At 39.7% G+C, this 17826-nt stretch overlaps 1 protein-coding gene across 1 annotated transcript in view; it reads left to right on the forward strand.

Moving 5' to 3' along the window:
* Positions 1–17826, forward strand: part of Itpr (Inositol 1,4,5,-trisphosphate receptor) — a 266291-nt gene that overhangs the window by 15469 nt on the left and 232996 nt on the right. The window contains exons 5-9 of the mRNA XM_071662011.1: positions 6134–6220; positions 7014–7274; positions 8515–8745; positions 8969–9110; positions 17051–17134. Of these exons, the coding sequence (XP_071518112.1) occupies positions 6134–6220; positions 7014–7274; positions 8515–8745; positions 8969–9110; positions 17051–17134 (805 nt within the window). The remainder of the gene's footprint in view (positions 1–6133; positions 6221–7013; positions 7275–8514; positions 8746–8968; positions 9111–17050; positions 17135–17826) is intronic.

The raw sequence follows: 17826 nt of genomic DNA on the forward strand, positions 1-17826 counted from the left end.
CGGAGGGAGTGTTGGAGACCTTTAGTATGAGGCATTTGCCTAAGTATGAGGCAGTATGGGCTAGTGTGAGGGACGGGTCGTAGCATGAGGTCAGGACAATTAGTGTGACTTACAGGTTATCGCACGTGTCATACTGACTCAGTGTGGCAGCAGTGTTAGGCTGTTAGTGTGATTTTTACCTTCAGTGTGAGGCAGCGGCTATGAGTATGAGGAAATAGCCATGTGAATGATCCAGGTGCTGGACGGTAGGGTCATTTAGTGGCCGGTAGTTTGAAGCCGAAGTATGAGGAGGCATGTGCCACCCAGCCATGGGCAACAGGTGGCAAATGTTAACGTGACTTGTGAAGCGTGAGATGCCGCGCCGTAAATACTCTTCTGGTGTGAGTTGCGTGATGTGTTGGCCGTTAACGGAGGGTATGTTAACAGCGTTTCGTTAAAGGCCTCTTTCCGTTGAGTCGCTGGGCGGCAACACGCTTGTGGTAGCTTGGACTCTGAAGTGGTCGGTTTCTTTGTGAGGTAGTTGGGCGGTTAGGTGGTAGCGCACCTCTTACGTGATTTTTTTTGGATCCCTGAGTACACTGGAGTCTCTGAGAGCAGCATGAGGTCCCTAGGAGTAGCGTGAGTTCCTTGGGAGTAGCATGAGTTCCCAGAGAGTAGAGCGAGTCTCCCTGGACAGCACGAGAGGATATGTGTGGGATTAGATAGATTGTTGTGGCCGGTCCTGGGGGGCTTAAGGCTGAAACTCCCGTTGTTTCTGCACGTGTTCATCTCACGCCGGTGTTCAGTGTATTGTTCATAGCTTCTTGTTTTCTCTTGTAACACACTATACAGTCGTGTTCTCCGGTGTTCGCTACAGTACAGTTCTGTGGTGTACAAACATGTCCTACACTTTGGTGTTCGCTCGTTACAGTCATGTTCTTTTGGGTGTTAATGCTGCTCTCCAGTATTCATCACTGCTATACCGTCTACAGCAATGTTCTCCACTTGGTGTTCACAACTATACAATCAAGGTGTGTTCAAGGTTCTTCAACCTATATTGGAGAGTAGAACAGACGAGTTCAATGTGTGTGTGTGTGTGTGTGTGTGTGTGTGTGTGTGTGTTACGAAGTTTCTCACCTCGATAACAGGACTCAGCCTGCCTGTTGTATGTCCACAGTGTGGTCTGCGTAACCAAGGGGTTCATCTTTTTACATGCTTGCAATCAGATGAAATACTCCGGTTTCTGTGGTAGGTATCCAGGATGGGCAGTCCCCATGGTGCACAAATGACATTTCATTATATCCTGCGCCTTACTTAATATTAAGCGCGGGGAAGGCTGGGTATGCCGTGGTAGCGGTGTATCAACTTTATATAGTGATGGGTGGGCGCTTGCTCGTGGGGGGTATGTGGCTTATACAAACCTCCTGTGTTGCCTCAGAGGGGAAAGTTCCATTAGGGTTTAGTATATGTTGCTTTAGTCTCTGTGTGTATAGGCGTTTATCGACGCGTTTCATATCTTTTGGAGAATTTGAATGCACACCAGTTGGTAGAGGGACCTGTATTTTTGGTTTGGGAAAGGTCACCAATGATGGGGTGAAGGTCAGAGGTCAGACTGTTGGGTAATAGTCGCAAATTCCGTTGGATAAACATTACATTAATTACGCCCCTTGTTTTAGGTGGATGTGGAGATATTCCCGAACTGGGCTCAGATCGCTGAGGTTCGAGTCATTTACAATCCTCAAGAAATACTCAAAACCTTCAGTAAATATTTGTGGCCATTGGAATGGATTGGTTGTGGATAGTTGATATATGATTAAGCAACAGTTTTACAATTATGTAACGGGGCCCAGTTGGCCTGTTAAGGGAGATATATTAGTTACCACTAATGGATCATAATCAGCTTACATTATCATAATTAACATACCCAGTCATAACTCTGAATGGACACTCTTGTCTAATTAGATCCAAAAGTTTGATAAACCTTATTTTTCATGACAGTTTCAACGTAACAGTTGAGAAGGGTATTATACTGAAGACAAAAAACTATTTTTTAGCGGTTGCTAATGTTTGGTCATTGTTTAGACAAAATTAATGATTCTTGGTTTAATGATATTATATCTGAATATATATATATATATATATATATATATATATATATATATATATATATATATATATATATATATATTATTTATCCCTGGGGATAGGGGATTAAGAATACTTCCCACGTATTCCCTGCGTGTCGTAGAAGGCGACTAAAAGGGGAGGGAGCGGGGGGCTGGAAATCCTCCCCTCTCGTTTTTTTTTTTTTTTTTTCAAAAGAAGGAACAGAGGGGGCCAGGTGAGGATATTCCGAAAAAGGCCCAGTCCTCTGTTCTTAACGCTACCTCGCTAATGCGGGAAATGGCGAATAGTTTGAAAAAAAAAATATATATATCATTGTTGGAGCTTCAGTCACAGGTCTGAGATAAATGCCAAACAATCCTCGTAGGACCCCCTTTAGGTAGCAAGTCGTGCATGATATTGAGGTTAAAAGGTTAGAGGTCAACTTCTGTTTCATCGGATAGAAACAGGCAGTTGGATGCACGAATTCTGTGATTAGGGAAAGGTCGCCGTCGGATGTGTAAGATCGCTATTGATTCTAGGGTCAAAAGGTCAGAGTTCGGTCAGAGGTTAAGGTGGACAGAACACCAAACGTGGAACACTTACCCTCTGGCGTTAGTGCCTGGCGGAAAACTGATGTGTTAAGCTCTAAAGTCATGTGTGTAGGTTGAATAATTATTTTTTTTCTACACCGAGTTAAAACTTCTTTCATTACTGTCTTCCAGGTTATTGCAGGTTTTCGGTGGTAGTGTCAGAGGTCAAGATCTGTTCATATGTAGAATCATATGATTTATTTGTAATGGAAAGTTGATATTGATTTTGGTGTTATCTTAAGGTCGAGGTTCATAGCAAGGTTTAGTGTGGCATAGCCTCTGGCGGGTTCCTCTTCAGTCGGGTGTAATACACAGTTTTCTTTATTAGCCCTTGAGCACGGCTTTACTACATGCATGCATGTTCAGCATTATTCACGTGAAATACATATGAATTACTCCGACAGTATTGAACTAGTCGTTCTTCCTAGTCACATTTGTTGATACCACTTATTATTATACATTACTGTCATTGGATTTATTTTTCCCCAGTACACTTTCTCGCTTTAGAGAATATTGTTGTGTGCAGACATTTCTATCCTTAAAGGGTTTGTTAAGGTACAGAGAGCTGTGACATTTCTTACTGAATTGGTTATAGCTCTTATATAGGAACGATTGGAAGCACTAAGGCTGTACTCCTTGGAACGCAGACAGGGATGATATATCATAATTTACATATGGAAAGTCTTGGGAGGCATAGTTATCAGTTTCTGCAATCGATTATTTAGTCCTTGGTAGCATGGAAGGCTATGAAAGATGTTACACCAGAAATTGAGAGGTGCCAAAATTACAGTAGGATTAAAGCATTTTGATATATTGCATTACAGCTGCAAGAGACATTATGGATTGCTCGTTGGAGAACTTTGAAAAGGCTCTCTCTTCTTCCTACAAAGGGTGTCATTTATAACGTGATGGTGATGTAGGCTTTACAAGCCAAGGACACGACAGCTTGGTTCTTGCCCGAGATGTATGGGTAAAAAAACTCCGAAATCAGTGCTAAGGCATCGAGTGCGTGTATAGGGAGGGACCTGATTAGGACGTTTGATCTGTGATTATCCAACAAATCAGGTAGTTGGCGCAAGATAGGTGGAAACTCTATTTGTGGAAATGAGGCCTTTATGTATTCATCTGGTCGTGACTCGCCTGGCTTGGGCGAGAAAGGCGACCACATGTAAAAAATTTTCATTAGTAATAGTATTACTTCTCGGACAAAAACATGAGACAGATGAGGAAGAGTTAGAAGGGTGGTGACATAGTTGTGGCACTGGGATTCAGAATTTCATGAATTGGGACAGAGTTAGACGGCATTATTTTCGTGAGCTGCAGAGTGCTTCCCTCCTCTGCCCCAAGACCGTAACACTAAAGATGAAGGCTGTTCCCGTCCGGCTTCGCAGATCGATGTATGTCCTCTCCCCATCACGGTCACTCTCCATAGTACTCTAGCCCTGTATTACTGTGACACACCATTTATGCAATGTTTGTTGCCTCTAAACCTAAATACTTCTGATCCTTATTGCTGGATTTTGTTTTGTTTTAGTCTGCATTTGTCTAGGCCATCAACTTATATATATATATATATATATATATATATATATATATATATATATATATATATATATATATATATATTTGTGTGTGTGTGTGTGTTTATTTATTTATTTATTTATTATTATACTTAGTCGCTGTTTCCCGCGTCAGCGAGGTAGCGCAAGGAAAGAGACGAAGAATGGCCCAACCACTCATATACACACATATATATATACATGAACGCCTATACTTGCACATATATCTACATATACATACGCAGACACATACATATGTACATATTTATACTTGTTGCCTTCATCCATTCTCGTAGATACTTGATCGCCGTTTCCCGCGTTAGTGAGGTAGAGCCAGGAAACAGAAGAATGTCTCATCCACTCATATACACATAGATATATACATAAATGCCCACACATACCCATATACATATACAAAAACATACCAACATATACATACATATACACACAAACATATGTACATATTCATACTTGCTTGCCTACATCCATTCCTGGTGCTACCCCGTCCCACAGGAAACAGCATCGTAACCCCCTGCTTCAGTAGGGTAATGCCAGGAAGACAGAAAAAAAAGGCCACATTCGTTCACACTCAGTCTCTCACACTCAGTCTCTAGCTGTCATGTGTAATGCACCAACACCACAGCTCCCTCTACACATCCAGGCCCTACAGACCCTTCCATGGTTTACCCCAGATGCTTCACATGCCCTGGTTCGGTCCATTGACGTGCTGTCAACTCCCAGTATACCACATCATTCCAATTCACTCTTTTCCTTTGCATGCCTTTTATCCTCCTGCATGGTCAGGCCCTGATCACTCAAAATCTTTTTCTCTCCATCCTTCCACCTCCAGTTTGGTCTCTCACTTCTACTTGTTCCCTCCACCTTAGACACATATATCCTCTTTGTCAATTTTTCCTCACTCATTTTCTTATGTCCAAACCATTTCAACACACCCTCTTTTGCTCTCTCTCAACCAGACTCTTTTTATTTCCAAAAATCTTTCTTTCCCTTTCATTACTTACTCGATCAAATCACCCCCACCACTTATTGTCCTCAAACATTTCATTTCCAACACATCCACCCTCCTACGTATAACCCTATCTATAGCCCATGTCTCGCAACCATATGACATTGTTGGAACCACTATTCCTTTAAATATACCCATTTTTGCTCCTTAAGATAACATTCTCTCCTTCTGCACATTCTTCATTGCTCCCAGAACCTTCACCCCCTCCCCCACCCTGTAACTCACTTCCGCGTCCATGGTTCCATCCACTGCTAAGTCCACTACCAGATTTCAAAAACACTTCACTTCCTCCAATTTTCTCCATACAAACTTACATCCCAATTTACTTATCCCTCAACCCAATTGAACCTAATAACCTTGTTCTTACTCACATTTACTCTCAACTTTCTCCTTTCACACACTTTCCCAAACTCAGTCACTAACTTCTGGAGTTTCTCACTCGAATCAGCCACTAGAGAATGTATCATCGGCAAACAACAACTGACTCACTTCCAAGGCCCTCTCATCCCCAACAGACTTTATACTCGCCCCCTCACCAAAACTCTTGTGTTAACCTCCCTAACCACCCCTTCCGTAAACAAATTAAACAGCCATGGGGACATCACACACCCCTGCCACTGACTGACATTCACTGGGAACCAATCACTCTCCTCTCTTCCTACTCATACATATGCCTTACATCCTTGGTAAAAACTTTTCACTGCTAATAGCAACTTGTCTCCTACACCATATACTCTTGATGCTAATTTTTCTGGAGATATTTAGTATAGGACGGTTTGTCATGGCCATTGTCACAAATTATACTGTAAGTTAGTTTTACTTGGCTCTTGCTGTGAATAAGGTCTAATACCATTTGTTTTTCTTTTCCTTAGGATGCAGCTAAGACGGAGAAAAGACAGAATGAAGCAGAGAGTAAGAAGCTGATGGGTACCATTATTAATTATGGTATTACCATTCAGGTAAATTTTGATATCTATACTGTCACCAAGTATATAAATGTTGTCATATTGTGACTTCCAAACTGATGAATATTATGTCTTGTTCTTACTGTCATCTCGGTGAGTGGTGTACTTTTGACCTCGAACACCATTTTAGAGATGTGTTCCATTGCCACTTCCATCTAGTTATCTAGGTCTTGTTATTACTACCATCAGGTGAGCATTATGTTCTGTCCCCACCATCTCATAAGTGGTCCATTCTGTTATCATCATTACTTATGAGAGGGCTGTGTCTTGATCCTAACAACATCCAGATGAGTTTTGTGGCTTACTGCAACTACGGTTCAGTGAGATTTCAGATTTTGTTTTGTCATTGGCTAGTTGTATACTGTGTGCTAACATTAACTCCAGTTAAAGTGGTGTTTCAATCTCCATATAATCAAAATAAAGCATTATTGGTATGGTAAGCATTTGGATGGTTGCCTGGGAGCATCAGATATGGGTAACATGAGTGGCAAGAACTAAGTGCTTGCACTGCCTCATTGCAAAATCTTAAGTACTCATAAATACTTATTGCTTTTTTACTGGATGGAGAAGAACAAACTATGCCATAAACTAAACCCATACTGGCCAGGATGTGATAGCTGTAGTACAACATCAATTCACTAAAACTGTACAAGTTATTGATATTCTAGCTTAGAATATTAAGTACATATTAACTTGTCATGTATTCATACTAGTGTTGGGTTTTCTTGGATTGAGGTTTGATTTTGCATTGGTACTGACTTAGCTGATATGTGATTTTGCTTTACAGTTACTTCACTTAAAGTCCAACAAGTACCTGACAGTAAACAAGCGACTACCAGCACTGCTGGAGAAGAATGCCATGCGAGTGTATTTGGATGCTAATGGCAATGAAGGCTCGTGGTTCTATATCAATCCTTACTACAAGCTTCGTAATCCTGGTGACAATGTGGTAGTTGGGGACAAAGTTATTCTAAGCCCAGTGAATGCAGGTCAGCAGCTTCATGTGTCAAGCACACACGACTTGCGGGATCATCCAGGATGCAAAGAGGTAATTTGGTCATACAAAAGTTATGAGGACATTCATGATTTTCACATGAGAATTGAGTGTTTTTTTTTTCTAACTGGTATGATGAAGTTTTAGTTAGGAGTGCTAGGTGAATATAAAGATGATTAAGCCAACATGTTGACTGATGATTTTTATTTCATTTCAGCACCCTTTTTAAGAAAGGGTCCTGGGATTACCTAGGACCCCTTTTACTGGGGCTCCTGCAAAATGGGCACTTGAAATGGATTAGGTTTACTTAGTTCAAGTCCTCTGTCTTTAATGCAACTGATTGATTTCATATAAATTATGTCATGCAAACTTTGAAGTGTTGAAAGAGGTTTCTGTAATAAAACCAACTTTCTCTTACTGCTCTTATGAAAAACACTTAGACTCCTGTATGTATTCAATATAATGTCAAAAACTTTATCTATCATTTGCTACAATTTACCTATTACTGTCATGTAATTCACCTCGGGGTTTTTTCCTTGTTTCTCTTTACTGTTGTCATCTATTGTTTATAGTGTATGTGGAGGGAGTTTTACACTTATGGGGCCCCATCCCTTGCACATTCTCCACTATCTTACAAAAATTTTTAGATTTATGTATGTTGTCTGCATCAACCATATCCTCAGTCATTTTATTCCATTCATCTACCACTCTTATACTATAAGAGTACTTCTTTAGATTTTTTTAACAAGTTTCTTGCTTAATTTTGTTATATCATCTGGTGGTTGTTCCTTTCCTACATCTCTCGCATATCTATTCACTGTTCCTCCCATTCAGACCTTAGTATACGTTTAGATATAATGATACTTCTGTTTTATGCCCACTTACATAACTGAAAAAAAGCTTGGAATCATCCTTGTTGACTCAGACTTTGTGTATTGTATTTTATGAATCAGTGGTGTCCATAAAAAGTACTTGTAATACACTGTTCAGTATGTAGACCACCAGGTTATCCCCATTTCCTTTTTCAAATTTTGGTTAACCACCTTTTTAGAATTTTATTGCTACTGCTGATTCTACCAATCACAGTTTTAATCACTTGCTCTGTGTTCTACAATTTCATCATTGCTTAGCCTTTGATAGCTTACTGCAGTTATGCTGTTATTTTATACTTTAACATTGCAAGCATCTGCTTGCAGTTATACTTGTATAACTCTGTCTGTTAGTTTACATTCCATATAATGACCTGTCTTTGAGTTCTCTCTAGTTTAATCAACTACTTGTGTGTGTTTCCCAGGTTAATGTGTTAAATTCAAATACATGCTGGAAGATATCATTATTCCTGGAGCATAAGGAAAATTTGGAAGGTGTATTGAAGGGAGGGGATGTGATCCGTCTCTTTCATGCTGAGCAAGAGAAATTTCTTACAATGGATGAGTACAAAAAGAAGCAACATGTTTTTCTCAGGACAACTGGACGAACCACTGCCACTGCTGCAACTTCCAGCAAGGCATTATGGGAAGTTGAGGTTAGATGTTTGCACCATGGCCTTTGATCCAATCCTTGTGAATAGCATTGAAATTAAAGGATTATAGATACATATTTATAATTTTGGCAGTCTCGTAAGGATGTCATTGGAAGCCAAAGCAAATGAGCAATAAGAAAACCCTTAGATTCCTTATTCTTTTGTCTTTGAGAAAATATGAGATGTTGCTAATATCATATTACATTCGTATTTTCTTTTCATCAAGGTTGTACAGCATGACCCATCTCGAGGTGGAGCAGGCCACTGGAATTCATTGTTTCGCTTTAAGCATCTTGCCACTGGTCATTACTTGGCTGCTGAAATTGATGATGACCCCACTCCTGATCCCACAAGAACAAAGCTAAGAGGTAGTTATTTTATTGCATTTTTTCCTACTTTCTATGCTAGAATAGTGGTGTGTAATCTGTAACCATTATTTTATAAATGGGATTGTTGGTTCATAAACTTATAATTTGTGCGTTGTCTCTTCAGTATAAGTATGGTGTGATGAAAGTTTTTCACACGCACTAAGGTCTTTTGGATATTGAGTATGTCATTTGAGGCATGTAGCTCCATTTGCCCTTCCTGCCTCACTTACACAACTCCTGCATTGCACCCAGTTTGCTCATATGCTTGTGATAACCCTGTATTTTTATAAAACTTTTGAGTTTGTTTTGTGTTCTTTAGCTTTATGTATGTTTTGTTTCATCATAACTTCCTATGTAAACTCATATTTGGGTAGGATTTCCCAGTGAGATGGATGTGTCCTGAGTAGGGAAGGCTAACTTCTGAAAAGCTCTATGATTTTTCCATCTCATCTGATTGCTTCTGTGATTCTGCTACTCTGCACAGTAAACATACATCATGTCATAATAACATAAGATTGAATTTCAAGACTTTGTATTACACAAATAGCTAAGTCAACCTTTGTGATTTTTCCCTCAGAGCAGCTACACCAGCTGCAAAGAGAAATTGATTCACTCTTGTCAAGAGTACTGTTTTCATTTCTTGGATGATAATGCTTTCATGTAGTCACGTGACAGATTATAGTTTAAAACAGTTTGACTTTGAAATACTCTTTAAGTCTGACCTGGAAACTTGACCTATTTTTCTTTAATTGCCTATTTTCATTGCTTATTTGTATTGTACTAGAGGGAGTTATACATAGGGGTTTCCATGTCTTGCTCATTCTCTGTCATACCACTTCTTGAATTGAAGTTTGCTGTCTGCATTAACCATGCTCTTGGTTCTTTTTCTGGCTCAGTAGATATTACCCTAGTGTCTGCTCCTGAGCTGGTAACTTGTATACTTGTGCCACTTGCTAGACAGCAAAATTCTCAGCAAGCCACTGTAAATCGTATTTGGTTTATTGTTAATTAGAATTAACTTTCTTTTTCATTGATTGTAAGTAGCCTTTCTTGGGAATATTGGAAGTATCATAATTCACATATTTTCTTTTGCTAACTAATTGTATTAATTGTTGGGATTTGGAATCTTTTGAATATCCAGTTCATTAATAAAGTAATCTCCTTTAAATCCATACAGAGGTAATGTTTGAGTGATATATACACACTAAACATCTCATTTTTTCTTTGATATATGCTCTCCAACCACCTTGAAAAAGGAAGCTAAGCTGACAATAACTACAGTGTATTGACATTTTGTCATCCGAACTACTGCTCTTCATATGAACAGCTTTTTGTTATTTTCACAAAATGCTGATTTGTGCTACTTAAGATTTATTGTTTACTGTAATACATGGCAATATTTTGGACAAATATTGTCTTTCACCTGGACAGATATCATAGGTATGATATCTAATGTGTTTTAGTAAAGTGAGGCTTTTGTTTTTTAATGGGTCAATTAAGTTATGTTTCAGCTCTGACTCAAAGATTGTAGAAGAGGTTTTTATACTTAACTAGGTAAGACTTAAAACACAGGTATTCTTGCGTATTAACTAAGTTGGATACTTTTTTCACAAATATTTGCCATTTCCCACATGAGAAAGGTAGTGTCAGTAACAGATGAAGAAGTGGCTTCATTCACTCACATCCACGCTTTAGCTCTAACGTATAATGCATTGAAACCAGATTCCCTTTCCACAGTCAGGCCCCACACACCTTTCTGTGGTATTCCTTGACTGCCTTGTATTCCATTGTTCAACTCATTAGTGGCACATTGTTCAGTAGTATACCACTTTGCCTCAAAGGATCTTTCTCTCCATCCTTCCACGTTTTCCTTGATTTGCCCTTTTTCCTTGTTTTCTTTTATTTCTGACAAGTTTTTTTTTTTTTTTTTTTTTTTTTTTTTTGCTTTGTCGCTGTCTCCTGCGTTTGCGAGGTAGCGCAAGGAAACAGACGAAAGAAATGGCCCAACCCACCCCCATACACATGTATATACATACATCCACACACGCAAATATACATACCTACACAGCTTTCCATGGTTTACCCCAGACGCTTCACATGCCTTGATTCAATCCACTGACAGCACGTCAACCCCGGTATACCACATCGCTCCAATTCACTCTATTCCTTGCCCTCCTTTCACCCTCCTTCATGTTCAGGCCCCGATCACACAAAATCTTTTTCACTCCATCTTTCCACCTCCAATTTGGTCTCCCTCTTCTCCTCGTTCCCTCCACCTCCGACACATATATTCTCTTGGTCAATCTTTCCTCACTCATTCTCTCCATGTGCCCGAACCATTTCAAAACACCCTCTTCTGCTCTCTCAACCACGCTCTTTTTATTTCCACACATCTCTCTTACCCTTATGTTACTTACTCGATCAAACCACCTCACACCACACATTGTCCTCAAACATCTCATTTCCAGCACATACATCCTCCTGCGCACAACTCTATCCATAGCCCACGCCTCGCAACCATACAACATTGTTGGAACCACTATTCCTTCAAACATACCCATTTTTGCTTTCCGAGATAATGTTCTCGACTTCCACACATTCTTCAAGGCTCCCAGAATTTTCGCCCCCTCCCCCACCCTATGATCCACTTCCGCTTCCATGGTTCCATCCGCTGCCAGATCCACTCCCAGATATCTAAAACACTTCACTTCCTCCAGTTTTTCTCCATTCAAACTCACCTCCCAATTGACTTGACCCTCAACCCTACTGTACCTAATAACCTTGCTCTTATTCACATTTACTCTTAACTTTCTTCTTTCACACACTTTACCAAACTCAGTCACCAGCTTCTGCAGTTTCTCACATGAATCAGCCACCAGCGCTGTATCATCAGCGAACAACAACTGACTCACTTCCCAAGCTCTCTCATCCCCAACAGACTTCATACTTGCCCCTCTTTCCAAAACTCTTGCATTCACCTCCCTAACAACCCCATCCATAAACAAATTAAACAACCATGGAGACATCACACACCCCTGCCGCAAACCTACATTCACTGAGAACCAATCACTTTCCTCTCTTCCTACACGTACACATGCCTTACATCCTCGATAAAAACTTTTCACTGCTTCTAACAACTTGCCTCCCACACCATATATTCTTAATACCTTCCACAGAGCATCTCTATCAACTCTATCATATGCCTTCTCCAGATCCATAAATGCTACATACAAATCCATTTGTTTTTCTAAGTATTTCTCACATACATTCTTCACAGCAAACACCTGATCCACACATCCTCTACCACTTCTGAAACCACACTGCCCTTCCCCAATCTGATGCTCTGTACATGCCTTCACCCTCTCAATCAATATCCTCCCATATAATTTACCAGGAATACTCAACAAACTTATACCTCTGTAATTTGAGCACTCACTCTTTTCCCCTTTGCCTTTGTACAATGGCACTATGCACGCATTCCGCCAATCCTCAGGCACCTCACCATGAGTCATACATACATTAAATAACCTTACCAACCAGTCAACAATACAGTCACCCCCTTTTTTAATAAATTCCACTGCAATACCATCCAAACCTGCTGCCTTGCCGGCTTTCATCTTCCGCAAAGCTTTTACTACCTCTTCTCTGTTTACCAAATCATTTTCCCTAACCCTCTCACTTTGCACACCACCTCGACCAAAACACCCTATATCTGCCACTCTATCATCAAACACATTCAACAAACCTTCGAAATACTCACTCCATCTCCTTCTCACATCACCACAAGTATAACCTCTTAATCATCTCCTCAGTCATCCTCATAATATGTCCTGAACATTTCAGTAAACCTTCTTCATCTCTCTCATACATACACATTTCTTTCTTACCTATCATTTCTTATCCGATCAGTCCTCCTCACACCATGAATTGTCCTCAAACTATTGATATAAGCTGAGCAACAGTACTGTTGGATTGCCAAAGTTTAGCACCTTGCATGTTACATTAATCGTCCCATATGTTGACTTCAAAATCTTGTGGTTTTTGTTTGAAAACATGCACACACACACACACACACACACACACACACATATTTATTTATTATTTATTTTGCTTTGTCGCTGTCTCCTGCGTTAGCGAGGTAGCGCAAGGAAACAGACGAAAGAATGGCCCAACCCACCCACAACCACATGTATATACCTACACGTCCACACACGCACATATACATACCTATACATCTCAACGTATATATATATATATACACACACACAGACATATACATATATACACATGTACATGATTCATACTGTCTGCCTTTATTCATTCCCGTCGCCACCATGCCACACATGAAATGAAAACCCCTTCCCCCTGCATGTGTGTGAGGTAGCACTAGGAAAAGACAGCAAAGGCCACATTCATTCACACTCAGTCTCTAGCTGTCATGTATAATGCACTGAAACCACAGCTCCCTTTCCACATCCAGGCCCCACAGAACTTTCCATGGTTTACCCCAGACGCTTCACATGCCCTGGTTCAATCCATTGACAGCACGTTGACCCCGGTATACTACATCATTCCAATTCACTCTGTTCCTTGCACGCCTTTCACCCTCCTGCATGTTCAGGCCCCAATCACTCAGAATCTTTTTCACTCCATCTTTCCACCTCCAATTTGGTCACCCACTTCTCTTGTTCCCTCCACCTTTCACCCTCCTGCATGTTCAGGCCCCAATCACTCAAAATCTTCTTCACGCCATCTTTCCACCTCCAATTTGGTCTCCCACTTCTCGTTCCCTCCACCTCTGGCTCATATATCCTCTTTGTCAATCTTTCCTCACTCATTCTCTCCATGTGACCAAACAATTTCAAAACACTCTCTTCTACTCTCCCAACCACACTCTTTTTATTACCACACATCTCTCTTACCCTTTCATTACTTACTCGATCAAACCACCCCACACCACATATTGTCCTCAAACATCTCATTTCCAGCACATCCACCCTCTTCCGCACAACTCTATACCCCACACCTCGCAACCATATAACATTGTTGGAACCACTATTCCTTCAAACATACCCATTTTTGCTCTCAGAGATAACATTCTCGCCTTCCACACATTCTTCAACGCTCCCAGAACCTTCGCCCCCTTCCCAACCTTGTGACTCTTTTTGCTTCCATGGTTCCATCTGCTGCTAAATCCACTCCCAGATATCTAAATTACTTTACTTCCTCTGGTTTTTCTCCATTCAAACTTACATCCCAATTGACTTGTCCCTCAACCCTACTGAACCTAATAACCATGCTCTTATTCACGTATACTCTCAGCTTTCCTCTTTCACACACTTTACCACACTAAATCACCAACTTCTGCAGTTTCTCACCCAAATCAGCCACCAGTGCTGTATGATAACTAGGCTTTTCTCAGAAGACTTTTTTGTGTGTTTGATATGCAAATTATGTGTTAGCAGTCGGTCTAAAGGATATCCTGCACAAGAGGCTTTTGCTCTAATCTAGGCAAGATTTGAGAAAAGTTTTTCATTTATGTGGAAGGAAACTACTGTAATTAAGCATGTTTGAATGCCTCCTATGTCTACATTAGAAACACTATGTACAATCATGTTTATTTTTTCTGTATGTGATTTCGCTGACTGCAAAGGTTTTGCAAGTTTTGCCACTGCATCTGACTGTCCCAAATTGGTCATTACTTAGATCAACATAACTACAGTATTAATGCCAATATGTGATACAGGTATGAATTAGGAGAATATACCTAAAACCATTTTAATTTTGAGTGTATCTAATGAACAGCCAGCCATTATTATTTGGACATTGAACATACCTGCATGATGAAGAATTTAAGTATGAAAAAGGATAGAAAGAAGTTTTGAAGAGGCTACAAATTAAAGAAAGATGGTGATTTCTGAAATGATAGATCAAAGTTATATTTTGAGACTTTATTTCCAGCTCATTGATAAAGTAATCTGCTTCTAAATCCATACAAAGGTAATGTTTGAGCGATATATACACACTAGATATCTCATTTTTTCTTTGCTGTATACATTGTTTTTCTTTTCCTGGGGTTAGGTGAGACAGAAGACTGCCTACATATTCCCAGCATGTCATAGAAGGCCAAGAGGGATGGGAGTCAGTGGTTGGAAGTGCTCCCTTCTTGTGTTACTTTCCAAAAGAAAGAATAGAGCATAGAGCCAAGAGAAGATATTTTCCCTCTAAGGCTCTGTCATCTAGAAAGATCGAGTGAAAAAGATTTTAAGCGATTGGGACTCTAACATACAGGAGGGTGAGAGGTGTGCAAAGAGTAGAGTGAATTGGAATGATGTGGTATACCAGGGTCGATGTGCTGTCAATGGACTGAACCAGGGCATGGGAAACATTTGGGGAAACCATGGAAAGGTCTGCATGGCCTGGATGTGGATAGCGAGCTGTGGTTTCAGTGCATTACACATGACAGTTAGAGAATGAGTGTAAACGAATATGGACTTTATAGTCTGTTTTCTTGGCACTGCCTTGCTGAAGCAGGGGGTAGTGATGCTGTTTACTGTGGGTAGGATAGTGCCAGGAATTGGATGAAGGCAAGTCAGTATGAATACATACATGTGTATATATATATATGTCTGTGTGTGTGTGTGTGTATGTATATGTTGATATGTATGTGTATGGGCATTTATGTATATATGTATGTGTATATGAGTGGATGAGCCATTTCTTCGTCTGTTCCCTAATGCTGCCTCGCTGACGCGGGAATCAATGATCAAGTAAAATAAATGAAATATGATAGATATGTTTCATATTCATTTATTCATCCCTGGGTATAAGGATAAAAAGAATACTTCCCACATATTCCCTGCTTGTTGTAGAAGGCGACTAAAAGTGGAGGGAGTGGGGCTGGAAATCCTCCCCCTTCAATTTTTAATTTTCTAAAAGAAGGAACAGAGAAGGGGGCCAAGTTAGGATATGCTCTCTAAGGCTCAGTCCTCTGTTCTTAATGCTACTTCACTAACTAGGGAAATGGCGAATATGTATGAAAAAAAATTATTTAATATACTTGATTGCCATTTCCTGTGTTTGCCTTAATAAACCAGGTACCAATTGTGTCAATCAGCCAGAGGAGAGATTGAACTGTGGGGTAACTACCATGCCAGGGGTTCAACCCTGGGTAGGCCCATGCATGAAATCTTTGTTAGCAATGCCAATCAGAACACCAAGGAAACATTTGCTATCATCATCCCCTTTTGATGCATATCGAAGCTGCACATCATTTTCTGTTAAATCTTGCTGAAATTCCTTGAATCTTAAGCATTTGAAAGCATGCTTGTTCTGATATTTCTTGTTCCTTTACAGATAAAACTACTTGTTATGCTGATCTGAATATTGTATTATTGCACCTGTCAGCTGTTAATTCTTTTCTCCAGCCAAGCACACAAAGATCATTGGATTGTTACTCTTACAATTTCACCATTCACACACCAACTATTCATATCATCTGTAATCCCCCCTTTTTCCCATCTACATCTCATATGTCTACACTTATTGCATTCATCACAGAATGCAGCACAGCTTTTGGCCATGTATGTTATGGGTCTGTGTACACTCATCACAGTGAATTTTGAATAGTCTGATTTTTATTTATTTTTGATCATAAATTTCAGTGGCTTTGTATATCACAGGGTTTTTACAGGAAAGTACAGTTGTCAATCCATTGTAAAGTTTGGACCTACATGTGATATACTCACTTTGTATGTATATACATCAATATATATGCATATATATCTGTATACACACATGGTATAATGTATCCTTTAACCCCCTTGTAATTTTTTGCTTTTTAATCGTAAGAATTTTAGATTTTAGTAGTGAAAGCTAGTTTGAAAGTAGGTTTGGGTTGCCACAATGCTCTCCCAACCTACAAAATTGTCCCTTTCTAGAGCAAATATTGAAGCAACAATCAGTTGACTCTGGGAGTTCGGACGGCCGGAGGAGAAAGACTGGGTTATGGAGGGGAGCTGCAGGTATTGTTAATTGTAAAACATAGATTGCTGCTTGTACTATTTACATGCTTTAACAAGATTGTGGTGTGGGTATCACTTGTCAGAGTGACATCTATGGGTTGTATTATTGTATGCAAGGTTGTCCGATTGAACATTTAATTTTTTGGGTTTTGGTTTCTTTGTTTCATTATATCGATAAGTCTTGGTTTTGGTATTAAAGTTCTGACATGTGACTAAGCATACCATCTAGTTCATCTTTGTACACCATTTGAAAAAAAACGACTATGAAATTTCAAAATCATCATGACCTTGCATTTCATTGATTTACCAGTGATTCATCAGCCACAATCGCTTCACGGTTCTTATTACAGAAAATAACCAAAATATGGTGCATGATATTTACTGAGCTTTCAGAAGTGTGATTACAAGCTAATAATGTGGAAGTCCTTCATCCTTAATGGAACCTTTTAGTGCTTCAAATCTTTTGCTTTTATACTACTCGAAAATGCTAAAGAAAAGATGCAGCCTTTTAGAAACCATTTCTTTGTGTTTTGTACTTTTATTTGGAATATATATATATATATATATATATATATAGGGGAGAAAGAATACTTCCCACGTATTCCCTGCGTGTCGTAGAAGGCGACTAAAAGGGAAGGGAGCGGGAGGCTGGAAATCCTCCCCTCTCGTTTTTTTTAATTTTCCAAAAGAAG

The sequence above is a fragment of the Panulirus ornatus genome, chromosome 5 (genome assembly GCF_036320965.1).
Source record: "Panulirus ornatus isolate Po-2019 chromosome 5, ASM3632096v1, whole genome shotgun sequence".
In the NCBI taxonomy this organism is placed as follows: domain Eukaryota; kingdom Metazoa; phylum Arthropoda; class Malacostraca; order Decapoda; family Palinuridae; genus Panulirus; species Panulirus ornatus.